This window comes from Engystomops pustulosus, chromosome 11, assembly GCF_040894005.1.
Source record: "Engystomops pustulosus chromosome 11, aEngPut4.maternal, whole genome shotgun sequence".
NCBI classification, from domain to species: domain Eukaryota; kingdom Metazoa; phylum Chordata; class Amphibia; order Anura; family Leptodactylidae; genus Engystomops; species Engystomops pustulosus.
The window spans coordinates 71,194,506-71,222,497 of NC_092421.1; the positions used below are offsets into that span (position 1 = coordinate 71,194,506).

The 27,992-nt window shown below is 48.3% G+C and overlaps 1 protein-coding gene across 2 annotated transcripts; it reads right to left on the minus strand.

The window, feature by feature from the left end:
* Window positions 1-13,172: 13,172 nt before the first annotated feature.
* On the minus strand, window positions 13,173-27,985 carry C3AR1 (complement C3a receptor 1). Of its 2 annotated transcripts, none has more exons than XM_072129524.1 (2): window positions 27,928-27,985; window positions 13,173-15,700 (listed from the first exon to the last, which is right to left on the minus strand). In XM_072129524.1, the coding sequence occupies exon 2, from the start codon at window positions 15,690-15,692 to the stop codon at window positions 14,598-14,600; it is 1,095 nt and encodes a 364-aa protein (XP_071985625.1). In that variant the 5' UTR covers window positions 15,693-15,700; window positions 27,928-27,985; the 3' UTR covers window positions 13,173-14,597. The 2 variants fall into 2 exon arrangements, with proteins under 2 accessions (XP_071985625.1, XP_071985626.1); XM_072129525.1 differs by having other exon boundaries at window positions 13,173-15,703; window positions 27,928-27,975.
* Window positions 27,986-27,992: the final 7 nt, after the last annotated feature.

Sequence of the window (27,992 nt, forward strand, 5' to 3'; positions counted from 1 at the left end):
AACCCCTGGCCAGGAATGTTCTAGAGAGAGTCTCTCCCAGGAGGGAGAAGAGACCAGTCCGGGTCAGACCTGAGGGTCTGCAGGACATCAGCTAGAGTTTAGATTTAGCCTAGCTCAGATCAGAAGAAGCAGACTGGGTCACCCCAGTCTAGACTCTATTCAGCCAGCATACCATACCAGAGCAAGAAGAGCCTAGCCCCTGCCTCTGAAGAGTGGAGCTAATAGATTAGAGTTAGTGAGGAAAGGGGTATCATCCTACCTTCAAGGGTGATACCTGAAGCACTCCAGGACAAGCTGAAGCTTCCTATTAGGACACAGCTACCTCCCAGCCTGCCCTCTGCATCCAGGCTGACGATCTACCTCCTGTGGCTTCCTCCAACTCAGCAATCCACCATTCTGTTAAAGGCACGTTGCTGCGGTTCCTGTCGGTTCCAATAAAGAACTGTAAGTTGTTTTTGTTCAACCTCTGCCTCCGTCTGGTCCCTGCTACTACGGCTGTCACCATCACCGGCACCCTGTCCACTACACAGGGACTCATACTCCGGACACCAAAGGGTTGCCCTAGGGAGAACCGCTATAGCAGCCTCTCCCTCATCATTTCTTGCCAACACCACCTGCTGGAGACCTGCCAGGCTGTAGGACAGCCCTCCGGTTCCCCCGTACCAAGAACCGTGACACTAGCGTGCCTAGGCCGCAACCGCCAGCCACTCAGGTACTGCGGGCCCCGGCTGACTCCAGGCCCCGAGAAAAGGCTAGGCCCCGGTGGGGGATGTTGCACATGGGTTAACCCGAAGTAGCCTCGGGTCTTCGTGAGACCCGAGGTTACCATGGCAACGGATCGCTGCTCCCCGATGACTTGACGGGGAGCGGCGATCCTCGAAAAAGATGGGCGCCGCAATCCTTTTGTAGCCGCCGGCAGCTTTGCCGGCGGCCACCCGCAATATGCAGCAAAGACTTACCGGCTATGGAGAGGGCTCAGCGCGTGAGCCCTCTCCATGCACCCGTGGCCGACCGGTGACGTGCTATTACGTCACGGGTCGTGAACGGGTTAAAGAGGGAATTCTAGAATGGACCTGACCTGATGGGGCTTGTATCAGGGCTGTGGTAAGCCAAACTTCTACCTCCGACTCCTCAATTTCCCTGAGATAAATGCGGCCATTCTTTCTCAGTGCCTTATTCCTCTAATCTATAGCAGAGGAGCTTCACTGCTGAGCATGTACATAAACTGCAGCCATATTCATCTTAACTAAAAGCCTAGAAGAGTAGTGCACAACCTGCAGCCACTGGGCCACATGCGACCTGTCAAGCCATGAGTTGTTGTTTGCACCCTCCTATGTGCACTTCCATAACTCATTGGTCATTGGTGCAGAAGGCCGGGTAGTGGTGAGTGGTAAGTACTTGACGGCTGTACTGCACTGATCCTGTGCACTTCTGCTCTTGGACCTGATACCTTCCCATAAAGGAGGAGAGAATAAGCTGCAGTGTGCGGTGCAGGGAGGAGAGAATAAGCTGCAGTGTGTGGTGCAGAGAGGAGAGAATAAGCTGCAGTGTGTGGTGCAGGGAGGAGAGAATAAGCTGCAGTGTGCGGTGCAGGGAGGAGAGAAGAAGCTGCAGTGTGCGGTGCAGGGAGGAGAGAATAAGCTGCAGTGTGTGGTGCAGGGAGGAGAGAATAAGCTGCAGTGTGTGGTGCAGGGAGGAGAGAAGAAGCTGCAGTGTGTGGTGCAGGGAGGAGAGAAAAAGCTGCAGTGTGTGGTGCAGGGAGGAGAGAATAAGCTGCAGTGTGTGGTTCAGGGAGGAGAGAAAAAGCTGCAGTGTGTGGTGCAGGGAGGAGAGAAGAAGCTGCAGTGTGTGGTGCAGGGAGGAGAGAAGAAGCTGCAGTGTGTGGTGCAGGGAGGAGAGAAGAAGCTGCAGTGTGTGGTGCAGGGAGGAGAGAAGAAGCTGCAGTGTGTGGTGCAGGGAGGAGAGAAAAAGCTGCAGTGTGGTGCAGGGAGGAGAGAATAAGCTGCAGTGTGTGGTGCAGGAAGGAGAGAAAAAGCTGCAGTGTGCGGTGCAGGGAGGAGAGGAGAAGCTGCAGTGTGTGTTGCAGGGAGGAGAGAATAAGCTGCAGTGTGCGGTGCAGGGAGGAGAGGAGAAGCTGCAGTGTGCGGTGCAGGGAGGAGAGGAGAAGCTGCAGTGTGTGGTGCATGGAGGAGAGAATAAGCTGCAGTGTGTGGTGCAGGGAGGAGAGAATAAGCTGCAGTGTGCGGTGCAGGGAGGAGAGAAGAAGCTGCAGTGTGCGGTGCAGGGAGGAGAGAATAAGCTGCAGTGTGCGGTGCAGGGAGGAGAGAAGAAGCTGCAGAGTGCGGTGCAGGGAGGAGAGGAGAAGCTGCAGTGTGTGGTGCAGGGAGGAGAGAATAAGCTGCAGTGTGCGGTGCAGGGAGGAGAGAAGAAGCTGCAGTGTGTGGTGCAGGGAGGAGAGAATAAGCTGCAGTGTGTGGTGCAGGGAGGAGAGAAGAAGCTGCAGTGTGTGGTGCAGGGAGGAGAGAAAAAGCTGCAGTGTGTGGTGCAGGGAGGAGAGAATAAGCTGCAGTGTGTGGTTCAGGGAGGAGAGAAAAAGCTGCAGTGTGTGGTGCAGGGAGGAGAGAAGAAGCTGCAGTGTGTGGTGCAGGGAGGAGAGAAGAAGCTGCAGTGTGTGGTGCAGGGAGGAGAGAAGAAGCTGCAGTGTGTGGTGCAGGGAGGAGAGAATAAGCTGCAGTGTGTGGTGCAGGGAGGAGAGAAAAAGCTGCAGTGTGGTGCAGGGAGGAGAGAATAAGCTGCAGTGTGCGGTGCAGGGAGGAGAGGAGAAGCTGCAGTGTGTGTTGCAGGGAGGAGAGAATAAGCTGCAGTGTGCGGTGCAGGGAAGAGAGGAGAAGCTGCAGTGTGCGGTGCAGGGAGGAGAGGAGAAGCTGCAGTGTGTGGTGCATGGAGGAGAGAATAAGCTGCAGTGTGTGGTGCAGGGAGGAGAGAATAAGCTGCAGTGTGCGGTGCAGGGAGGAGAGAAGAAGCTGCAGTGTGCGGTGCAGGGAGGAGAGAATAAGCTGCAGTGTGCGGTGCAGGGAGGAGAGAAGAAGCTGCAGTGTGCGGTGCAGGGAGGAGAGAATAAGCTGCAGTGTGTGGTGCAGGGAGGAGAGAATAAGCTGCAGTGTGTGGTGCAGGGAGGAGAGAATAAGCTGCAGTGTGTGGTGCAGGGAGGAGAGAAGAAGCTGCAGTGTGCGGTGCAGGGAGGAGAGAATAAGCTGCAGTGTGTGGTGCAGGGAGGAGAGAATAAGCTGCAGTGTGTGGTGCAGGGAGGAGAGAAAAAGCTGCAGTGTGTGGTGCAGGGAGGAGAGAATAAGCTGCAGTGTGTGGTGCAGGAAGGAGAGAATAAGCTGCAGTGTGCGGTGCAGGAATGAGAGAATAAGCTGCAGTGTGTGGTGCAGGGAGGAGAGAATAAGCTGCAGTGTGTGGTGCAGGGAGGAGAGTATAAGCTGCAGTGTGTGGTGCAGGGAGGAGAGAAGAAGCTGCAGTGTGTGGTGCAGGGAGGAGAGAATAAGCTGCAGTGTGTGGTGCAGGGAGGAGAGGAGAAGCTGCAGTGTGCGGTGCAGGGAGGAGAGAATAAGCTGCAGTGTGTGGTGCAGGGAGGAGAGAAGAAGCTGCAGTGTGTGGTGCAGGGAGGAGAGAATAAGCTGCAGTGTGTGGTATAGTGAGGAGAGGAGAACCTGCAGTGTGTGGTGCAGGGAGGAGAGGAGAAGCTGCAGTGTGTGGTGCAGGGAGGAGAGAAGAAGCTGCAGTGTGTGGTGCAGGGAGGAGAGAAGAAGCTGCAGTGTGTGGTGCAGGGAGGAGAGAATAAGCTGCAGTGTGTGGTGCAGGGAGGAGAGAATAAGCTGCAGTATGTGGTGCAGGGAGGAGAGAATAAGCTGCAGTGTGTGGTGCAGGGAGGAGAGAATAAGCTGCAGTGTGTGGTGCAGGGAGGAGAGGAGAAGCTGCAGTGTGTGGTGCAGGGAGGAGAGGAGAAGCTGCAGTGTGTGGTGCAGGGAGGAGAGGAGAAGCTGCAGTGTGTGGTGCAGGGAGGAGAGAATAAGCTGCAGTGTGCGGTGCAGGGAGGAGAGAATAAGCTGCAGTGTGTGGTGCAGGGAGGAGAGAAGAAGCTGCAGTGTGTGGTGCAGGGAGGAGAGTATAAGCTGCAGTGTGTGGTGCAGGGAGGAGAGAAGAAGCTGCAGTGTGTGGTGCAGGGAGGAGAGAATAAGCTGCAGTGTGTGGTGCAGGGAGGAGAGGAGAAGCTGCAGTGTGTGGTGCAGGGAGGAGAGAAGCTGCAGTGTGTGGTGCAGGGAGGAGAGAAGAAGCTGCAGTGTGTGGTGCAGGGAGGAGAGAATAAGCTGCAGTGTGTGGTATAGTGAGGAGAGGAGAAGCTGCAGTGTGTGGTGCAGGGAGGAGAGGAGAAGCTGCAGTGTGTGGTGCAGGGAGGAGAGAAGAAGCTGCAGTGTGTGGTGCAGGGAGGAGAGAAGAAGCTGCAGTGTGTGGTGCAGGGAGGAGAGAATAAGCTGCAGTGTGTGGTGCAGGGAGGAGAGAATAAGCTGCAGTATGTGGTGCAGGGAGGAGAGAATAAGCTGCAGTGTGTGGTGCAGGGAGGAGAGAATAAGCTGCAGTGTGTGGTGCAGGGAGGAGAGGAGAAGCTGCAGTGTGTGGTGCAGGGAGGAGAGGAGAAGCTGCAGTGTGTGGTGCAGGGAGGAGAGGAGAAGCTGCAGTGTGTGGTGCAGGGAGGAGAGGAGAAGCTGCAGTGTGTGGTACAGGGAGGAGAGGAGAAGCTGCAGTGTGTGGTGCAGGGAGGAGAGAATAAGCTGCAGTGTGCGGTGCAGGGAGGAGAGAAGAAGCTGCAGTGTGCGGTGCAGGGAGGAGAGAATAAGCTGCAGTGTGTGGTGCAGGGAGGAGAGGAGAAGCTGCAGTGTGTGGTGCAGGGAGGAGAGAATAAGCTGCAGTGTGTGGTGCAGGGAGGAGAGAATAAGCCGCAGTGTGTGGTGCAGGGAGGAGAGAAGAAGCTGCAGTGTGTGGTGCAGGGAGGAGAGAAGAAGCTGCAGTGTGCGGTGCAGGGAGGAGAGAATAAGCTGCAGTGTGTGGTGCAGGGAGGAGAGAATAAGCTGCAGTGTGTGGTGCAGGGAGGAGAGAATAAGCTGCAGTGTGTGGTGCAGGGAGGAGAGAATAAGCTGCAGTGTGTGGTGCAGGGAGGAGAGAATAAGCTGCAGTGTGTGGTGCAGGGAGGAGAGAATAAGCTGCAGTGTGTGGTGCAGGGAGGAGAGAATAAGCTGCAGTGTGTGGTGCAGGGAGAAGAGAAGAAGCTGCAGTGTGTGGTGCAGGGAGGAGAGGAGAAGCTGCAGTGTGTGGTGCAGGGAGGAGAGAATAAGCTGCAGTGTGTGGTGCAGGGAGGAGAGGAGAAGCTGCAGTGTGTGGTGCAGGGAGGAGAGTATAAGCTGCAGTGTGTGGTGCAGGGAGGAGAGAAGAAGCTGCAGTGTGTGGTGCAGGGAGGAGAGGAGAAGCTGCAGTGTGTGGTGCAGGGAGGAGAGAATAAGCTGCAGTGTGCGGTGCAGGGAGGAGAGAATAAGCTGCAGTGTGTGGTGCAGGGAGGAGAGAAGAAGCTGCAGTGTGTGGTGCAGGGAGGAGAGTATAAGCTGCAGTGTGTGGTGCAGGGAGGAGAGAAGAAGCTGCAGTGTGTGGTGCAGGGAGGAGAGAATAAGCTGCAGTGTGTGGTATAGTGAGGAGAGGAGAAGCTGCAGTGTGTGGTGCAGGGAGGAGAGGAGAAGCTGCAGTGTGTGGTGCAGGGAGGAGAGAAGAAGCTGCAGTGTGTGGTGCAGGGAGGAGAGAAGAAGCTGCAGTGTGTGGTATAGTGAGGAGAGGAGAAGCTGCAGTGTGTGGTGCAGGGAGGAGAGGAGAAGCTGCAGTGTGTGGTGCAGGGAGGAGAGAAGAAGCTGCAGTGTGTGGTGCAGGGAGGAGAGAAGAAGCTGCAGTGTGTGGTGCAGGGAGGAGAGAATAAGCTGCAGTGTGTGGTGCAGGGAGGAGAGAATAAGCTGCAGTATGTGGTGCAGGGAGGAGAGAATAAGCTGCAGTGTGTGGTGCAGGGAGGAGAGAATAAGCTGCAGTGTGTGGTGCAGGGAGGAGAGGAGAAGCTGCAGTGTGTGGTGCAGGGAGGAGAGGAGAAGCTGCAGTGTGTGGTGCAGGGAGGAGAGGAGAAGCTGCAGTGTGTGGTACAGGGAGGAGAGGAGAAGCTGCAGTGTGTGGTGCAGGGAGGAGAGAATAAGCTGCAGTGTGCGGTGCAGGGAGGAGAGAAGAAGCTGCAGTGTGCGGTGCAGGGAGGAGAGAATAAGCTGCAGTGTGTGGTGCAGGGAGGAGAGGAGAAGCTGCAGTGTGTGGTGCAGGGAGGAGAGAAGAAGCTGCAGTGTGCGGTGCAGGGAGGAGAGAATAAGCTGCAGTGTGTGGTGCAGGGAGGAGAGAATAAGCTGCAGTGTGTGGTGCAGGGAGGAGAGAATAAGCTGCAGTGTGTGGTGCAGGGAGGAGAGAATAAGCTGCAGTGTGTGGTGCAGGGAGGAGAGAATAAGCTGCAGTGTGTGGTGCAGGGAGGAGAGAATAAGCTGCAGTGTGTGGTGCAGGGAGGAGAGAATAAGCTGCAGTGTGTGGTGCAGGGAGGAGAGAAGAAGCTGCAGTGTGTGGTGCAGGGAGGAGAGGAGAAGCTGCAGTGTGTGGTGCAGGGAGGAGAGAATAAGCTGCAGTGTGTGGTGCAGGGAGGAGAGAAAAAGCTGCAGTGTGTGGTGCAGGGAGGAGAGAATAAGCTGCAGTGTGTGGTGCAGGAAGGAGAGAAGAAGCTGCAGTGTGCGGTGCAGGGAGGAGAGAATAAGCTGCAGTGTGCGGTGCAGGGAGGAGAGAATAAGCTGCAGTGTGTGGTGCAGGAAGGAGAGAATAAGCTGCAGTGTGCGGTGCAGGGAGGAGAGAAGAAGCTGCAGTGTGTGGTGCAGGGAGGAGAGAAGAAGCTGCAGTGTGTGGTGCAGGGAGGAGAGAAGAAGCTGCAGTGTGCGGTGCAGGGAGGAGAGAAGAAGCTGCAGTGTGTGGTGCAGGGCGGAGATGAGAAGCTGCAGTGTGCGGTGCATGGAGGAGAGAAGAAGCTGCAATGTGCGGTGCAGGAAGGAGAGAAGAAGCTGCAGTGTGTGGTGCAGGGAGGAGAGAATAAGCTGCAGTGTGTGGTGCAGGGAGGAGAGAATAAGCTGCAGTGTGTGGTGCAGGAAGGAGAGAATAAGCTGCAGTGTGCGGTGCAATGAGGAGAGAAGAAGCTGCAGTGTGCGGTGCAGGGAGGAGAGAAGAAGCTGCAGTGTGCGGTGCAGGGAGGAGAGAATAAGCTGCAGTGTGCGGTGCAGGGAGGAGAGAAGAAGCTGCAGTGTGCGGTGCAGGGAGGAGAGAAGAAGCTGCAGTGTGTGGTGCAGGGAGGAGAGAAGAAGCTGCAGTGTGTGGTGCAGGGAGGAGAGAATAAGCTGCAGTGTGTGGTATAGTGAGGAGAGGAGAAGCTGCAGTGTGTGGTGCAGGGAGGAGAGGAGAAGCTGCAGTGTGCGGTGCAGGGAGGAGAGAAGAAGCTGCAGTTTGCGGTGCAGGGAGGAGAGAATAAGCTGCAGTGTGCGGTGCAGGGAGGAGAGAAGAAGCTGCAGTTTGCGGTGCAGGGAGGAGAGAAGAAGCTGCAGTGTGCGGTGCAGGGAGGAGAGAATAAGCTGCAGTGTGCGGTGCAGGGAGGAGAGGAGAAGCTGCAGTGTGCGGTGCAGGGAGGAGAGAATAAGCTGCAGTGTGCGGTGCAGGGAGGAGAGAATAAGCTGCAGTGTGTGGTGCAGAGAGGAGAGAATAAGCTGCAGTGTGCGGTGCAGGGAGGAGAGAAGAAGCTGCAGTGTGTGGTGCAGGGAGGAGAGAAGAAGCTGCAGTGTGCGGTGCAGGGAGGAGAGAATAAGCTGCAGTGTGCGGTGCAGGGAGGAGAGAAGAAGCTGCAGTGTGTGGTGCAGGGAGGAGAGAATAAGCTGCAGTGTGTGGTGCAGGGAAGAGAGAATAAGCTGCAGTGTGTGGTGTAGGGAGGAGAGAATAAGCTGCAGTGTGTGGTGCAGGGAGGAGAGAAGAAGCTGCAGGGTGCGGTGCAGGGAGGAGAGGAGAAGCTGCAGTGTGTGGTGCAGGGAGGAGAGGAGAAGCTGCAGTGTGTGGTGCAGGGAGGAGAGGAGAAGCTGCAGTGTGTGGTGCAGGGAGGAGAGAAGAAGCTGCAGTGTGTGGTGCAGGGAGGAGAGAAGAAGCTGCAGTGTGTGGTGCAGGGAGGAGAGAAGAAGCTGCAGTGTGTGGTGCAGGGAGGAGACAATAAGCTGCAGTGTGTGGTGCAGGGAGGAGAGAAGAAGCTTCAGGGTGCGGTGCAGGGAGGAGAGGAGAAGCTGCAGTGTGTGGTGCAGGGAGGAGAGAATAAGCTGCAGTGTGTGGTGCAGGGAGGAGCGAATAAGCTGCAGTGTGTGGTGCAGGGAGGAGAGAAGAAGCTGCAGTGTGTGGTGCAGGGAGGAGAGAAGAAGCTGCAGTGTGTGGTGCAGGGAGGAGAGAAGAAGCTGCAGTGTGTGGTGCAGGGAGGAGAGAAGAAGCTGCAGTGTGGTGCAGGGAGGAGAGAAGAAGCTGCAGGGTGCGGTGCAGGGAGGAGAGAATAAGCTGCAGTGTGTGGTGCAGGGAGGAGAGAAGAAGCTGCAGTGTGTGGTGCAGGGAGGAGAGGAGAAGCTGCAGTGTGTGGTGCAGGGAGGAGAGAAGAAGCTGCAGTGTGTGGTGCAGGGAGGGGAGAAGAAGCTGCAGTGTGTGGTGCAGGGAGGAGAGGAGAAGCTGCAGTGTGCGGTGCAGGGAGGAGAGAAGAAGCTGCAGTTTGCGGTGCAGGGAGGAGAGAATAAGCTGCAGTGTGCGGTGCAGGGAGGAGAGAAGAAGCTGCAGTTTGCGGTGCAGGGAGGAGAGAAGAAGCTGCAGTGTGCGGTGCAGGGAGGAGAGAATAAGCTGCAGTGTGCGGTGCAGGGAGGAGAGGAGAAGCTGCAGTGTGCGGTGCAGGGAGGAGAGAATAAGCTGCAGTGTGCGGTGCAGGGAGGAGAGAATAAGCTGCAGTGTGTGGTGCAGAGAGGAGAGAATAAGCTGCAGTGTGCGGTGCAGGGAGGAGAGAAGAAGCTGCAGTGTGTGGTGCAGGGAGGAGAGAAGAAGCTGCAGTGTGCGGTGCAGGGAGGAGAGAATAAGCTGCAGTGTGCGGTGCAGGGAGGAGAGAAGAAGCTGCAGTGTGTGGTGCAGGGAGGAGAGAATAAGCTGCAGTGTGTGGTGCAGGGAAGAGAGAATAAGCTGCAGTGTGTGGTGTAGGGAGGAGAGAATAAGCTGCAGTGTGTGGTGCAGGGAGGAGAGAAGAAGCTGCAGGGTGCGGTGCAGGGAGGAGAGGAGAAGCTGCAGTGTGTGGTGCAGGGAGGAGAGGAGAAGCTGCAGTGTGTGGTGCAGGGAGGAGAGGAGAAGCTGCAGTGTGTGGTGCAGGGAGGAGAGAAGAAGCTGCAGTGTGTGGTGCAGGGAGGAGAGAAGAAGCTGCAGTGTGTGGTGCAGGGAGGAGAGAAGAAGCTGCAGTGTGTGGTGCAGGGAGGAGACAATAAGCTGCAGTGTGTGGTGCAGGGAGGAGAGAAGAAGCTTCAGGGTGCGGTGCAGGGAGGAGAGGAGAAGCTGCAGTGTGTGGTGCAGGGAGGAGAGAATAAGCTGCAGTGTGTGGTGCAGGGAGGAGCGAATAAGCTGCAGTGTGTGGTGCAGGGAGGAGAGAAGAAGCTGCAGTGTGTGGTGCAGGGAGGAGAGAAGAAGCTGCAGTGTGTGGTGCAGGGAGGAGAGAAGAAGCTGCAGTGTGTGGTGCAGGGAGGAGAGAAGAAGCTGCAGTGTGGTGCAGGGAGGAGAGAAGAAGCTGCAGGGTGCGGTGCAGGGAGGAGAGAATAAGCTGCAGTGTGTGGTGCAGGGAGGAGAGAAGAAGCTGCAGTGTGTGGTGCAGGGAGGAGAGGAGAAGCTGCAGTGTGTGGTGCAGGGAGGAGAGAAGAAGCTGCAGTGTGTGGTGCAGGGAGGGGAGAAGAAGCTGCAGTGTGTGGTGCAGGGAGGAGAGGAGAAGCTGCAGTGTGCGGTGCAGGGAGGAGAGAAGAAGCTGCAGTGTGTGGTGCAGGGAGGAGAGAAGAAGCTGCAGTGTGCGGCGCAGGGAGGAGAGGAGAAGCTGCAGTGTGTGGTGCAGGGAGGAGAGAAGAAGCTGCAGTGTGCGGTGCAGGGAGGAGAGAAGAAGCTGCAGTGTGGTGCAGGGAGGAGAGAAGAAGCTGCAGTGTGTGGTGCAGGGAGGGGAGAAGAAGCTGCAGTGTGTGGTGCAGGGAGGAGAGAATAAGCTGCAGTGTGTGGTGCAGGGAGGAGAGAAGAAGCTGCAGTGTGTGGTGCAGGGAGGGGAGAAGAAGCTGCAGTGTGTGGTGCAGGGAGCAGAAGAGAAGCTGCAGTGTGTGGTGCAGGGAGGAGAGAAGAAGCTGCAGTGTGTGGTGCAGGGAGGAGAGAATAAGCTGCAGTGTGTGGTGCAGGGAGGAGAGAAGAAGCTGCAGTGTGTGGTGCAGGGAGGGGAGAAGAAGCTGCAGTGTGTGGTGCAGGGAGCAGAAGAGAAGCCAGGAAAGAAGATCATTTATTTATTTATTTTTGCCTGCTCTGGGCATCTCTAGAATTAGTACTTTTATGCTCTGGGGTTCTCCAGTATTGTTATCTTCTATAGGGTCTCCAGCATTTGTCCGCTCTGGGGGTCTCCAGTATTGTTAGTCTTTTATGGGGTCTCCAGTATTATTGGTTGCCTGCTCCGGGGGTCTCCAGTATTATTGGTTGTCTGCTCCGGGGGTCTCTGGCATTATTGGTTGTCTGCTCCGGGGGTCTCCGGTATTATTGGTTGTCTGCTCCGGGGGTCTCTGGTATGATGCCATGGTAGCACGCGGCCGGTGAAGGCCTTTTCCAGACATGTCAGGGGAAGCCGTGTGAAGCAACAAGAGAGGGGCCGCATGGTAACAAGGATCACCCTGGAGCAGTCCAAGTGAAGGCAATGGGGCTGATAGTATAGGGGGAGGACAGTGATGTTAGCGGCTCACATGTGGAACGGAGATGATGAAAATTTACTTTCTTTATTGTAGAACTAGCAGAACCACAGTGACAACAGACTGTGCAACTTTCCACGCTGGTGACATGCAAGGCTGTTTGAAAATGCTAGACCTCAGTCCAAGAAAAAAAAAACCTAGTAAGCAAGACTCCAATCCCCAGAGCAGAGATTCTTAGAGACTTTGGAGCTCGGTCTATGGAAAATTCCAGGGGACCAGCCAATCATACAGCCTGCATCTGACCAGGTGATCACAAAGTATCAACACAAACAATAACGTATTTAAATGAGCAAAGAAGAACACAAACATTCCATCTTTGGACAGTAGATGGCATCATTGTATCAGAAATGAAGGGTCTCCACTCTTGCAGGAGGACGGTGGTTTATACTAGGTAGCTGGCCTTTCTTCCTCTAGCAAGCCACAGTCTCTAGCGTGTCATTAAAGTAAACCTACCTACCACGGATCTACCTATTAAGGTAGTTACCAAAAGCTTTTATCATTTTTAATACCCCTAATATGCAAATTTACTAAAGAGGCTACTGAGGGCGTTATACCTACCAATCCATCTTCAGCCGGCAGCCAGGTTCTCCACGCCCCAGTAGCCTCTTTAATAAATTTGCATATTAGGGGCATTAAAAATTATAAAAGATTTGGGCAACTAAAGGATTAGCCCTAGAATGGTCTATACTTCTACAGCATATAGCAACCTGCCACCGGATCTACATTAATAGGTAGGTCCGTGGTGGTAGGTTTCCTTTAAGGAATGACACTTGAGCTGAATCTTTTTGAGCCTTTTTATAGGGTAGGTTTGCCAATTCATGCTCTCAGAATCATTAGAATTTCAAATGATTCCGGAGACTGGAGAGCCACCCTCTACCAATAGACGTAATAAGAATCGGTCCCTATATGAGTCCCTACACATAAGATTTGGTCTAACTTAAATGGGTTTCCTGGAACGCAGATTCAATTGTGATACTAGTAACCTATTCTTAGGAGTCGATACATGATCAATGGGGGTCTAACACCAAAACCCCTCACCAATCAGCTACCTCTAGGCACCAGACTTTACAGTGGACACATCTGGGAGCACTAGGATCCTTCCATTGTTTAGGATCAGGGAGCAGAAGTTGGTCTCTATTACATAATGTCAGCACCAGACCAATCCATACCGACTCCTGTAGATAGGTCACCAGTATCAAGAATGCATAGTGACCCAGTATCTCCTTTATCTACATCAAATCACATGTGACACATCTAGAGAGAATAAAAGAAGAAGTCATTTTCTCATAGTTTGCACATAAGTTAGGTAGTCAGCGAAACTGTGAAAGAGGAAGGGCACAATTGGGCAGCACGGTGGCTTAGTGGTTATCATTACAGCCTTGCAGCGCCGGGGACCTGGGTTCAATTCCCAGGGTCAACATCTGCAAAGAGTTTGTATGTTCTCTCCATGTTTGTGCAGGTTTCCTCCCACACTCCAAAACATACTGCTAGGTTGATTAGATTGTGAGCCCCATAGGGGACAGGGACTGATTAGGCAAAATCTGTGCAACGCTGCGTAATCTGTGAGCGCCATATAGATAAAGGAATTATTATTCTAAAGAACTAAATAGGGGACCAACGAATCAGATGGCCGAACGTTTGGTGCTCCAGTCTTCTTGGTACGATGTCTTGTGAGGTCTACAAGGGGCGTCTTTAGTCTGAGGCTCTTCAGGTGCCACGACTCCATACACATCCTGAGAGCCACGTGTCATGTGTGAGCCCTCTGTGCACCAAACTCATTTATCACATTGGGGTACATTTACTCACCTGTCACGATCCCGCGGTGCGTTGTCCGACGAGGATTCGGGTCCGGCGCGATTCATTAAGCTCGTGGCCCGAGTTCCTGCATCCGTCGCTTCTGCGCCAAGGTCCGCCGGAGTTCACCTGCTTCTTCCTAGTGCATGTGAGTGCGTGTCTTGTGATACAATTCTAAATGTTAAATGCTGCACGTGCAAGCCGGCGCTGTTGCGCCAAAATCCGATTGCATGTGCCAAAATTCAATCCAATGTGCGACGCATTTAGAAAATATTTTTGGCGCACGCGATCGGATTTTGGCGCATTAGCGCCGGGTTGCATGCTACACAAATCGGGGGGTGGGCCGACGGACGATCTGACGGATTTGGACAACGCGCAGGATTTAACATTCAAAATTGTGTCGCACTTACAAGCACCGGGAGGAAGAAGGTGAACTCTGGCGGACCTTGGAGGGGAAGCGACACATGCAGGATCTCGGGCGCTCAATCTTGGTGAATCGTGCCGGACTTCATCTTCGTCGGACCGTCCGGATCGGGGATCGCGACAGGACCGGGTAAGTAAATGTGCCATTAAAACAGTAAAAACTGTCATTTTATAACACTTTTTTCTGCATCTCTGTCCTTCGAGTTCTAGAATTCAGCATCTCATGGAACAACTTCATATCAAAGAGAACCTATCAGCTGGTGTGACAATACAGGCTGCTGCCTGTGTGAGGTATTGTCCCTGCAGAGACGTGCTATTTGTTATCCATGGCCTACTTCCTTCTAAAATCAAGTTTAAAAATTATCCAGATGAGTCTGAAGGGCTCTGGGGATGTAACCAGAGCCCCTCCTTGCTGCAGCTTCACATTCTGTTACACTGTGCAGAAGCACTTCCCCCTCCCACTGTGTGAGATAACATCAAGCAGAAGCTACAGCACAGAAGGACTCTGGTAACACCCCCAAAGCCTTCCAGGCTCATCTGAATAATTTTAAAAGTTGATTTTAGATGGAAGGGGCCCATGGATACAAATATAAGAATATTATACCACAGTAATGGTGCCTCAATCTATCTGTAAGTGTCCCTGATTTATCATGATGGGATTTGATGTTAGATTTCTTTTAAACCACAAAAAAAAATTTTACAGTTCTGTTGCTACAAACAACATACACAGCAACATACACAGACACACCCCCAGTGCACTTGGAGAAGCTACAAACCTGGAATATAAATCCATATTTCACAGTCCTGCTGCTACTAACAACATCCACAAAAGTCTGATTACACATCTATCCTGGGACAATACCTAACACTAGCTACAGTCTCCATGGTCACACTTGCTGACAGGTTCCCTTTATACAAAGTGGTTGCACCCTTTATCTTACCTAAGTTAACCTTGTAAACAATCCAGTACCTAAAGCTAACGAGCCTAATGTGACTGTCCAAAACCGTCATAGAAGAATTAATATATCAGGCATTTGGGTTACATTCCAACAACTTTTGTGCATTGGATCCAGGTGGGACAGCTGGGTGCCAAAATAGGGTCCTATGACAGGCTGGTTTATATCAGAAAAGCCTCAGAACCTACAAATACCGCCCGCCTGCACATGGTTGGAGGATGTGACACCAGACCCTAGGTTCTTAGGTTTTACAAAAGTCACAGTGTAGCTCTCTGTCTCCTCAGACCTCCACACTGTTCTGGATGGAGCTTTTAGTCCTGCTACGTTCCGTAGTCTTAGTCACTTCCTCGCTGAAGGCGCTTTCCATGAGCTGCCGCAAAGACTGGCTCATCTTAGTCTTGAAGTCTTTGCCCATGAAAACGTAGAGTATTGGGTTGATGCAACTGTTGGAATAAGCCAAGGCCACCGTGATGTGGTTCAGTTTCATAACGATGTGGTTCTGAACATACAACATGGTGATGCCGATGATGTGGTAAGGCGCCCAGGTCACGCAGAAGGCCACGATGATGCCATAGACCACCTTGGTGGTCTTTCTGCCCACCTTGAGGAACTTGCTCTTCTGTACTTTAAGAGCCAGGCGAGTATAGCAACCAGCAATGATCAAGAGCGGGAAGAAGAACCCAAATAACATACGGGTAAGTGTGATGGTGACCTCGGCATTGGAGACTTGGTGGTATGGATCAACGTCGTGGTCTGGAAGACCAGTGAATGAGACATTAGCTTCGTTAAGACTCCTGAGGTCTTCATAGTTATAATCATAGTCAACATCGTTGGAGATGAAGTCATCATGACCACCAAAGTGGTACTTACAGGTGGTCATGTTGTGGTCCGTGGAGATCTGTCTATAGAGGAAGACGGGAAGCGACATTATGAAAGATAATATCCAAATAACCAAGCAGATAAGCCACGCCATCCTGAGGCTGCGGTGATTCTGGGCCCACACCGGCAGGACCACCTGAACGCAGCGGTCAATGCTGATGGCCACTAAGGTGAAGACGCTGGCGAACATGTTAAGGATGACTATGGCCGGGAGCAGCTTGCAGAGTGCAGTGCCGAACAACCATTCCTTGTGATACAACTCGACGGTGGAGAATGGAAGAGCCAGACAGCACATGATGTCGGCCACGGCGAGGTTCCAGAACCAAACAGTGTTCACCGTCTTCTTCATCTTCACACCAGTCACCCAAAGCACCAGAATATTCCCGGGGACACCGACCAGAAAGGTGATGGCGAAAACCAGCGTGGTAAACACAGACTCTTCATAATTAAAGTGTTGAGGAATTGGGTCAATGATGTCATCACTTCCATTGGACATCCCGTTACCTGCTGAAATCATAGGAGTTAAAGGGGTAGTTACTTGAAGATCTCATAGAAACCTATAACAGCTAGGGACTGCAACTTGGTTTTATTCATAAAAAGTCATAGAAAGAGAGTGATGCTGAATAATCTGGAGCATAACCAAAGAGTCTCAGAGCGCAGGGCAAAAGTTCTGCTATATAATAATGTCTATATAATGGAAGCTTAGATACAGCAGACCAGCTCTATGTAAGGTGGATGCCTACAATATAACAGCTTAGATATAGCAGCTCAGCTTTATGTAAGGTGGATGCCTATATAATGGCAGCTTAGATACAGCAGCTCGGCTATATGTAAGGTGGATGCCTATATAATGGCAGCTTAGATACAGCAGCTTAGCTCTATGTAAGGTGGATGTCTATATAATGGCAGCTTAGATACAGCAGCTCAGCTCTATGTAAGGTGGATGACTATATAATAGCAGCTTAGATACAGCAGCTCAGCTCTATGTAAGGTGGATGTCTATATAATGGCAGCTTAGATACAGCAGCTTAGCTCTATGTAAGGTGGATGCCTATATAATGGCAGCTTAGATACAGCAGCTCTGCTCTATTTAAGGTGGATGCCTATATAATGGCAGCTTAGATACAGCAGCTCTGCTCTATTTAAGGTGGATGCCTATATAATGGCAGCTTAGATACAGCAGCTCAGCTCTATGTAAGGAGGATGCCTATAGAAAGGCAGCTTAGATACGGCAGCTCAGCTCTATGTAAGGTGGATGCCTATATAATGGCAGCTTAGATACAGCAGCTCAGCTCTATGTGAGGTGGATATCTTTATAACGGCAGCTGCAGCAGCTCAGCTCTATGTATATTAAACACCGCTATAATACTGTATGTATACAGCTGTACACAGTGATAAGTGATTACCCTCAATTGATATCCAGTCTTCTCTGACTGTAGTGAGAATGAAGTAAAAGTGTTACAAATCTCAGTGCACAGAGTGAGGGTGAAGTATTCATTATTCTTAAATATTATACAGCGGTTTATGGGCTGAGTCAGAACTGTGACTTCTTTTGTACTATCACTCTAATAATGGAAAACAGGCTACACTGACTTTGACTTTGTTTTTTATGTATTTATATATATGACCTAGGGCAAGTTCTATATATATATATATATATATATATATATATATATATATATATATATATGTTTGTATTGGCAGCAGCAGTGTATAAACATCATATACAGTAAAACCTGTAACAATGAGCCGTATTCCACAATGGCAACATTCATTTAGAGTGTTGTTCAGGAGAACACTGCACCAATGAAAGCTTATAAAACACAGCTTATAATAATAAAATAGGTTACAAATGTGTTTAAAAAAAATTTCTGGACCCTTTAAAGAGATTCTATCCCAAAATTTTACCCCATTAAACTACTATTCCCCTCAGGTAGGAGATGAAATGTCCTTTCTAGAATTCCTTCTTTTATGTGAAATTTCACCATTTACCTATAAATAAAATTCTCCTGTGACAATGAACAGAGAAGAGTCATATTTTGCCTGAGATGAGTCAAGTTTAAAGGGCTAGAAACCTGCTGTGGGGTCATATTACACAAGGCTGATGTGAACAGAAATATGAGATTTTTATACTTAACATATACACTGGCAGCACGTTTCTAGGTGCCACAGAACTGATTATAGTGACCTTCTCCCTGCAGCCTTTAAACTTTTCTTATCTCAGGTAAAATATATGACTTTTTGTTTTAGATTTATGGGGGAATTCTATAAAGGACATTACATTCCTGACCTGAGGGGTTGAGTAATTTATTGTGGTAAAATCTCGTGACAGGTTCTCTTTAAATACTAATCCACCGAGCAGTGGGGATATACAGGACCTTGGTCGCATGCCAAAGTGAAGCATCATCAATTGAAAGGGCAGGTGTCTGAAGCCAAACCATAATGGAAATGAGATGGTTTCAAAGAACTAAACAGAGGCTTCTGAAGTGACCTTACCCCTGCAGCCTCAAAACTTGACTCATTTCAAGCAAATATGACTCTTCTCTGCTCATTTTCACATGAGTTTGGAGGATATTTTTTTTTATCACATAAAGGGGGAATTCTGGAAAGAACATTTTACAAAATGAAGGAATCACTTCTGTCGCATCCATTACTATAAGGTTTTGGAGTTATTATGATTCCCAAAATTGATGTTTCTCATCCCTTAACTGCTGGCAAAGCTGAAGTCACAACCCATACAGACCCAAGTCAGTGGATTGTTGGGATACATGCCAAACTAGTGCTCCATTAACTTCTTCAGGGCTACAGGACATAGCCAATCCAAAACGTACTGGGACTCCCAGTACTCACACTGCTGCAGTTTGCTACAATGGGGCTCATTTACTAAGGGCCCGAACACAGCACTTTCATCGGGTTTCCCGACGATTTCCAATTTGTTCTGAATTGCCCCGGGATTTTGGCACACACGATCGGATTTTGGTGCATTGGCGCATTGGTGCATTGGAGGCGTGGCCGTCGGACAACCCGAAAGATTCGGAAAAACCGCGGAATTTAAAAAAAAATTGTGTCGCAAGATCAGCACTTACATGCACCAGGACGAAGAAGGTGAACTCCGGCGGACCTCGGCACAGCAGCGACACCTGGTGGATATCGGGTGCACGACCTTAGTGAATCCCGGCAGACCCGAATCAGCGTCGGACAACGTGCCGCGGGATCACGACTGGACCAGGTAAGTAAATGTGCCCCATTGTGTCATAGAAAAAAAATCTCTTTCTTGCTGAGGGTCTCACTTGCAGAATTTGCTGATTCAGAAAAGTTTCCCCCATCTCTTTTGTATTTATTATTAGCAAGTGTGACCGCTCCCTTACACTGACACATTGTAACGAACTTGCTTGGTACAAGCTCCTTCAGGCAAGATGAAAAACACAGACTTTGTAGTGAAGAGGAACTGAAAATAGAATCTAGAAAGCGGAGGAACTTCCAATATAGATATTAGTGATAAAAAAAAGTCATTATAATCTTACTATGCAGAGTAAGAAATAGTGAAGTCAGTATATTAGTAATAACAGAACTGTAACAAAGATAAGAGAAAACTAGTAATAACTGTTATAATAATAATAAATAATAGTAATAAAAATGAATAATAATTCAGCATAATAGAAACAAACTAGGAATAATAATAAAAATAGTAGTATATTAGTAAAAGGACATCTATCACCAGGATGTAGGATTGTAAACCAAGCACACTGACATACTTCTTATGCCCTGGTTTTTACAAAAAAAAAGGCTTTAAAAATTATGCAAATTAAACTGCTGGGCTTCAGGCTCCATAGATTTTTTTAGAAAAACAAGGGGATAAGAAGTTAAAAGAAGAGCAGATCCTGTTAGAGAGGACACACACCAGTACGTCAGTGTGCTTGGTTTACAATCCTTCATGCTGGAGCTAAATTTCCTTTAAATACTGTTATAATAATAAAAATACCAAAAAAAATCATCATAGTGACAATTACTGTCATATGAATAAATTGTAGTAGTGAGCGTCAGGGGTGTATCGATTGCAGTAGCAGGGGGTGCACCTGGACCCGGGGATGGAGCGGACGGAAAAAAGGAGGTCCACGAGCGGAAAAGGAATCAGTTGTATGCATATTAGACATGTGCAACATCCCCCACCGGGGCCTAGCCTTTTCTCGGGGCCTGGAGTCAGCCGGGGCCCGCAGTACCTGAGTGGCTAGCGGTTGCGGCCTAGGCACGCTAGTGTCACGGTGCTTGGTATGGGGAACCGGAGGGCTGTACTACAGCCTGGCAGGTCTCCAGCAGGTGGTGTTGGCAAGAAATGATGAGGGAGAGGCTGCTATAGCGGTTCTCCCTGGGGCAACCCTTTGGGGTCTGGAGTATGAGTCTCTGTGTAGTGGATAGGGTGCCCGTGATGGTGACAGCCGTAGTAGCAGGGACCAGACGGAGGCAGACGTTGAATAAAAATAACTTACAGTTCTTTATTGGAACCGACAGGAACATCAGCAACGTGCCTTAACAGAATGGTGGAGTGCTGAGATGCAGTTGGAGGGAGCCACAGGATGGAGATCATCAGCCTGGATGCAATGGCAGGCTGGGAGATAGCTGTGTCCTGGAAGGATGCTTCAGCTTGTCCTTGGTTGCTTCAGATATCACCCTCCTGACTAACTCACTACCCTCTTCAGGCAGGGAGCTGAGCACTCCTGCTCTGGTCTGGTGTGCTGGCTGCACTGACTTGCTTAGCTGAACTGAGCTGTGTCAGCTCTAGCCTAAGGCTGGATTCACACGACTGGTGCCCGCCGTACCGTAGCACGGCGTGCACACAGCAGCGCGCGGGGAGAGGAGGAGGGGGAGAGCGCTGCTCACCCCCGCCCCTCTCCATAGGGATACATGGCGCACGGCGCTGTATGCCCTGAAAAAATAGGACATGCCGTGTATGGGGGACGTATATCGGCCGTATATACGTCGGCCGTATATACGTCCCCCCTGCGGTCATGTGAATCCAGCCATAGACTGACTTCACTGGATTAACTCCAGTCTTCTTCTGCACTCTAGAAGTTTCCTGACCAGGGGTTTTGTTACTCCCTCTGGTCAGGTGGTGGCTACTCCTCCAATTACATCTCAGCTCACAGATTCATTAGGAGAACACATGTGATTGGTTAACACATATTACATCACATCAAGCATTAACTCCTGCCTTACCAGGCAGACTCTACCGCTGCAGTGCTCATCTGTGTTATGTAGTTGTTATGTAGTGACATGCTGTGGGGCTGATCAGACCCTTCACAGGCTGCAAGCTACATGGTGGGACGTATTCACAACAACCACTCTGCCTTGCATCGGCGAGGTGTTGCACATGCATACAATAGATTACAGACAAAGACACGCCTGTGTGCTCAGCCAGGCACACTCTATGATGTCATCACAAGGTGCCTCTGCTGCATCATACTGTGTGTGCACAGGCAGAGCACATAGACCTGTCTCTGCTGGCAGGAGCCGAGGGATAAAAAGAAGTCGCTGAGTTTCATTTTTAGTATATAACGAGGGGCCTTGTGGGGACATTTCATTACCGAAGGGAGTGTGCCGGGCATTTCATTGCCGAGGGAATCTGCTGGGCATTTCAATACCTAGGGGAGTCTGCTGAGCATTTTATTACCGAGGGAGTCTGCTGGGCATTTCATTACTGAGGGGAGTCTGCTTGGCATTTTATTACCAAGGGAGTCTGCTGGGCATTTCATTACTGAGGGAGTCTGATGGGCATTTCATTACTGAGGGGTGGCTGCTGGGAATTTCATTACCTAGGGGAGTCTGCTCGGCATTTCAATACCTAGGGCAGTCTGTTGGGGAGTTCAATACCGAGGGAGTCTGCTGGGAATTTCATTACTGAGGGGACGCTTCTGGGCATTTCATTAGCGAGGGAGTCTGCTGGGAATTTCATTACCGAGGGAGTCTGCTGGGCATTTTATTACTGGAAAGAGTCTGCTGGGCATTTAATTACCTAGGGGAGTCTGCTGGGCATTTCATTACCAAGGGAGTCTGCTGGACATTTCACTACCGAAGGGAGTCTGCTAGCCATTTAATTACTGGAGAGAGTCTGCTGGGCATTTCATTACTGGAGGGAGTCTGCTGGGCATTTCATTACCTAGGGGAGTCTGCTGGGCATTTTATTACCGATGAAGTCTGCTGGGCATTTCATTATTGAGGGGAGGCTGCTGGGCATTTCATTACCTAGGGGAGTCTGCTGCGCATTTCATTACCGAGGGAGTCTGCTGGGCATTTCATTACTGGAGGGAGTCTGCTGGGCATTTCGTTACTGAGGGAGTCTGCTGGGCATTTCATCACTGAGGGGAGGCTGCTGGGCATTTTATTACCTAGGGGAGTCTGCTGGGCAATTCATTAACTAGGGAGTCTGCTGGGCATTTCATTACTGTGGGGAGTCTGCTGGGTATTTCATTACCTAGGGGAGTCTGCTGGGCATTTCATTAATGAGAGGAGGCTGCTAGGCATTTTATTAATAAGTGGAGGCATTTTGGCATTTCATTAGCGAGGGGAGGCTTTTTGTCACTCACCAATGTTGAAATCAGTCTTTGATTTATTGTGGAGAACACATCGGGGCTTATTTACTAAGGCTCCGCGGCTGCACTTTAGTCAATTTTTCCGACGTTTTCGGGATTTGCAACACTTTGACAGGTATTTAACAAGGGATTGTGGGGCGGCTGTGCCGGCTTTCATGTGACAGAAATTAGGGGCATGCCATCGGATGACTGATTCGGACTGAGCGCGGGATTTAACTTTTAAATTGTGTCACAAGATCAAGCACTTACATGCAGGAACGTGGGAAACGCATCAGGACGGGTAAGTAAATGTGCCCCATCAAACCGGAAGGATTGTACGCCACAACTTTTGTGCACAAAGCACCCTTGAGGCTTGAGAAAACGCTTTGTGTGTGAAACAGCCCGTTACCTCGCTGTGGCGTGCAATCTTCTAGTTTAATGTGTTCTCCACAATAAAGCAGAGACTGATTTCTTCTCACAATTCATCTATCTTATTTTTTTAATCTGATGTGCACTCCGATAGTCAGTCTGGATGTTGCTTCCGTGTACAGCCACTAAGTCCACTAAAGCCTACATGAACAAATGCTGGCTTTGAACAGTCTTTCTTGTGTTGAATCACTGAGGGGTGGAAGCTGGATATATCGTTACTGAGGGGAGGTTGCTGGACATTTCATCACCTACGGGAAGCATTTCATTAGTGAGGGGAGGCTGCTGGACATTAAATTAGAGAGAGGAGGCTTCTGCTGGACAGAACATATACAAGGAATTTGTATATGTATATATATACTATATCTATACAGTATACTATACTATATATATGAGTATGGTGCTGAATGTATATGTGTATGTAGCATATCTGTGTATCATCAAGTATAATGTGGCGAGGGTAGTAATATAATGTGATAAAATGGAGGTAATATTAACCCCTAGGCGCACCAGGACGTTATAGTATGTCCCCGGGGCTAGATGCTTAGCGCACGGGGACGTTCTATAACGTCCTGCTTCTGGCACTGGCTCACGAACGGAGCCGGTACCAGAAGCAGCGGCTGTCAGCTGTCTAGTACAGCTGACAGCCTGCGCTAACACCCGCGATCGGAGCCGGCTCCGATCGCGGGTGTTAACCCCTTACACGCCGCGGTCAAGCATGACCGCGGCGTGTAAGGGTGTTTGCGCTGTGGATCGGATCCCCCGTGCCGCTTACCGGGGGATCCGATCCCCTTCTGGGCAGCTCCGAGGACTGGCATGTGCCCCGGAGCTGCCCGGTCTCCATGGCAGTCAGACCCCTTCCGGGTCTGACTGCAAACTGTCTGAGCATGCGCCTGCATGCTCAGACAGTTTACACTGCTCTACAATAAAATAGTATTGTAGAGCAGTGTATTGAACTAGAACCAGTATTCAGAGCATCACTGGTTCAAGTTCAAGTATGTATAAGTAAAAATATGCAAAAACAGTTAACACTACACATTATAATAAATAAAAAATAAATACATTAAAATATAAGCCCCTAAAATGTCACTTTCCTATAAAAACACTTAATAAAGTATAAAAAACACAAAAACACAAAAACCCCCCGCATATTTGGTATTGCCGCGTCCGTAACAATCTGTATAATAAAACAGAATCATTACTGGACCCGCACGGTACACGCCGTAGAAAAAAAAACGCAAAAACGTTCTGAAAAAAGATAATTTTTAATTAATACCCTATAAAAAATGCTCTAAAAAGTGATTTAAAAAATGTTATGCACTCCAAAATAAGCCCACTAAAAAGAACAACTCTTCTCGCAAAAAATAAGCCTCTAACCAGATTTGTCAGCCGAAAAATAAAAAGTTATGCATATGAAAAGATGGTGATGCTAAAATTAACAAGATTTTCTCCAAATTGGTTTTTATTCAGTACAGTTGAATAAAATACACAAAACCCCCACATATTTGGTATCCCTGCGTCCGTAACAATCTGCATAATAAAACTGAATCGTTACTAGATCCGCAAAGTGAACCCCGTAAAAAAAAAACCAAAAAAGCTCCAAAAAAAAGATAATTTTCAATTAATACCCTATAAAAAATGCTCTAAAAAGTTATTTTAAAAAATGTTATGCACTCTAAAATAAGACCACTAAAAAGAACAATCCTTCTCGCAAAAAATAAGCCCTTAACCCCTTAACGACTTGGCCTTTTTTAGTTTTTTCACTTCCATTTTTCACACCCCACCTTCAAAAATCTATAACTTTTTTATTTTTCCACATAAAGAGCTCTGTTATGGCTTATTTTCTGCGTAACAAATTGCACTTCGTAGTGACGGTATTTAATATTCCATGGCGCGTACTGGGAAGCGGGAAAAAAATTCCAAATGCAGTAAAAATGGTGAAAGAACACATTTGCGACGTTTTCTTGTGGGCTTGGATTTCACAGCTTTCACTCTGCGTCCCAAATGACAGGTCTACTTTATTCTTTGGGTTGCTACGATCACAGGGATACCACATTTGTACAGGTTTTATAATGTTTTCATACATTTAAAAAAATTAAAACCTCCTGTACAAAAATTTTTTTTTTGATTTTGCCATCTTCTGGCGCTAATAACTTTTTCATACTTTGGTGTACGGAGCTGTGGGTGATGTCATTTTTTGCGACTTTTGATGGCGTTTTCATTACTATAATTTTTGGGACTGTGCGACCTTTTGATCACTTTTTATTAATTTTTTTATATTTTCCAAAATGGCAAAAAAATGTCATTTTTGACTTTGGACGCTATTTTCCGTTACGGGGTTAAACGCAGTGAAAAACCGTTATTATATTTTGATAGATCGGACATTTTCGGACGCGGCGATACCTAATGTGTTTATGATTTTTACTGTTTATTAATATTAATATCAGTTCTAGGGAAAGGGGGGTGATTTGAATTTTTAGGTTTTTTTAATATAATTTTTTTTTTTTAAACTGTTTTTTACTTTCACTTTAACTATTTTTCAGACTCCCTAGGGTACTTTAACCCTAGGTTGTCTGATCGATCCTACCATATACTGCCATACTGCAATATGGCAGTATATGGGGATTTTACTCCTCATTCATTACAATGTGCTGATAGCACATTGTAATGAATAGGTTAAAACGAGACAGCTTCGGGCCTTCGTGAGGCCCGATGCTGTCATGGCAACGGATCACCGCTCCCCGTGACGTCATCGGGGAGCGGAGATCCGCGCCAAGATGGCGGCGCCCATGCAGCGCCATCTTTTTGAAGCCTCCGGCAGCATTGCCGGAGGCGATCGCGGTGAAAGCACCCGCGATCGGTGCTAGCACCGATCGCGGGTGTTACCGGTAAGCCTTTGCTGCAATATGCAGCAAAGACTTACCGGCTATGGAGAGGGCTCGGCCCGCGAGTACGGCGCGCGTCGGGAAGGGGTTAAACAGATTTTTGAGGCGAAAAATAAAAAAGTTATGCATATGAAAGACGGTGATGCTAAAATTGACAACATTTTTGCCAAATTACTTTTTATTCAGTAAAAATGGTAAAAAATAAAAAATCTATATAAATGAGGTCTTTTCGTAATGGTGGCGACGCATAGAATAAAAATAATATACTATTTTTATGGTATGGTAAACAGCCCAAAAAAAAACAAAAAATCTTCCTAAAAAGTGATGATTTTCATTTCCTCCACCAACAAAGAGTTAATAAAATCTCACCAATTAGCCTATAGATTCCCCAAAATTACGTACCAGAAAAGTGCATCTCATGTGGCAAAAGAAATAAGCCCCTATAGGTCCTCAATAAAAAAAAGAAACAAATTATAGCCTGTACAATGTGACATAACAAATCTGATCTGGATGGCGCCTCCTTCCCTCCTATGCCCGGCCGTGCGCCCATACAGCAGGTTACCACCACATATGGGGTATCACTGTACTCGGGAGAGATTGGGTAACAAACTTTGTGGAACTTTGTGGGTAACTTACTTGTGGAACTTTGTGGGTAACTTACTATTGTGAAAAAATATTACAATTTGCAGACTGCACCTCCATTTTGTTTTAACCCCTATAAAACACCTAAAGGGTTAACAAACTTCTTAAAAGTGGTTTTTCATACGTTGAGGGTTGTAGTTTCCACAATGGGGTAATTTACGAGTCTCACTATTATTTAGGCCTCTCAGTGTCAATTAGAAGTTGAGCAGGTCCATCTAAATACAGGTTTTGGTGATTTTACAAAAAATGTGAAATATGATACCTAAATTCTGAGCCTCATAACATTCTAGTAAAATATGTGGAATCTTAAAAAACCATGGCAACATAAAGCAGACCTTTGGGAAATGTAAGTTATGAAGTTATTTGGGTGCTATGACTATCTGCATCAAAAGTAGAGAATTTAGAATGTTGAAAATAAAGAATTTTTCCAAATTTTTGCCAAATTTTGGTTTTTTTCATAACTAAGCACAAAAGATTTCATCCAAATTTTTAAACTAATTTGAAGTACAATGTGTCATGAGAAAACAATCTCAAAATCCCCTGGATATCTCATAGCGTTCCAAAACTATAACCACTTATAGTGACATAGGGCAGATTTGAAAAATGGGGCTGCGTCCTTAAGGCCAAAAGAGGCTGAGTCCCGTAGGGGTTAAGGGAGTTGTACAACATAGAAATAGTAATAAAAGTATTAACGTGTCATAATAATATGACTAACCATTCTAATAATTAACCCCTTAACGCTCTGCGCCGTAGCTCTACGGCGCAGAGGTATAAGGGTTGTATGAAGAGGGCTCACGGGCTGAGTCCTCTTCATACAGAGGTGGGGGTTGTTGCATATTGCAGCAAACCCCCACCGCTAATAACCGCAGTCGGTGCTTTCAAAGCCGCTGGCAAAGTCGTCGGCGTTTAAAAGACGGCGGGGCGTGGGCGCCGCCATCTTTATTCCGATCGCCGCGCCCCCCACGTCATCAGGGGGCGGCGATCGGTTGCCATGGTCTTCGTTTGACCCGAGACTATCTGGCATCTGCAGATTCGTTACAATGAGCCAGTGGCTCATTGTAATGAATGTGCTGCAAAAATGCCATATATTGCAATACAGAAGTATTGCAGTATATGGTAGGAGCGATCTGACCATCTAGGGTTAATGTACCCTAGATGGTCTAAGAAATAGTGAAAAAAAAAAGAAAAAAAAAAGTTTAAAAAATAAAAAAAATTAATAAAATATTAAGAATTCAAATCACCCCCCTTTCCCTAGAACGGATATAAAACATAATAAACAGCAAAGATCACAGACACATCAGGTATTGCCGCGTCCCAAAATGCCCGATCTATCAAAATATAAAAACGGTTACGGGCGGCGGTGACCTCCAAGGCGGGAAATGGCGCCAAATGTCCGAAATGCGACTTTTACACCTTTTTACATAACATAAAAAATGAAATTAAAAATGATCAAAATGTCGCACAGACCTCAAAATGGTAGCAATGAAAACATCGCCTCATTTCGCAAAAAATGACACCTCACACATCTCCGTGCGCCAAAGTATGAAAAAGTTATTAGCGTCAGAAGATGGCAAATTTTTTTTTCTTTTTTGTACACATTCGTTAAATTTTTCAAAATGTATTAAAACACAATAAAACCTATATAAATTTGGTATCACCGCGATCGCACCGAACCAAAGAATAAAGTAGGCGTGTTATTTGGAGCAAAGAGTGAAAGTTGTAAAAACTGAGCCCACAAGAACGTGACGCACGTGCGTTTTTTTCAATTTTCCCACATTTGGAATTTTTTTTCATCTTCGCAGTACACGGCATGTTAAAATAAATAACATTACGGGAAAGTAAAATTTGTTATGCACAAAATAAGCCCTCACACAGGTCTGTACACGTAAAAATGAAAAAGTTATGGATTTTTGAAGTTGGAGAGCGAGAAATGAGCCGAAAAACCCCGCGTCCTTAAGGGGTTAAATGTATATAATAATACAATAAAAGTAGTAAGTAATAATAATATAATGGGAGGCGTAATAATATAATATAATAATAATATAAACATGATATTTTCTTGGAAAATTAGCATTTAGAATATACACAGATGATATATGAATAAAACATTATATAAATAATATAGTAACAATGTAAATATTTGTTGTATGTGTTGTACATATGTTACTGTATGTCTGGTGTATTCTCCCTGCTGGATATAGTGATACTGTACCTGTAGTAGTTATATCCCCTCCTCGCAGTCTCCAGATGATCTGTTCAGTAGTCGCCGTCCGCTCT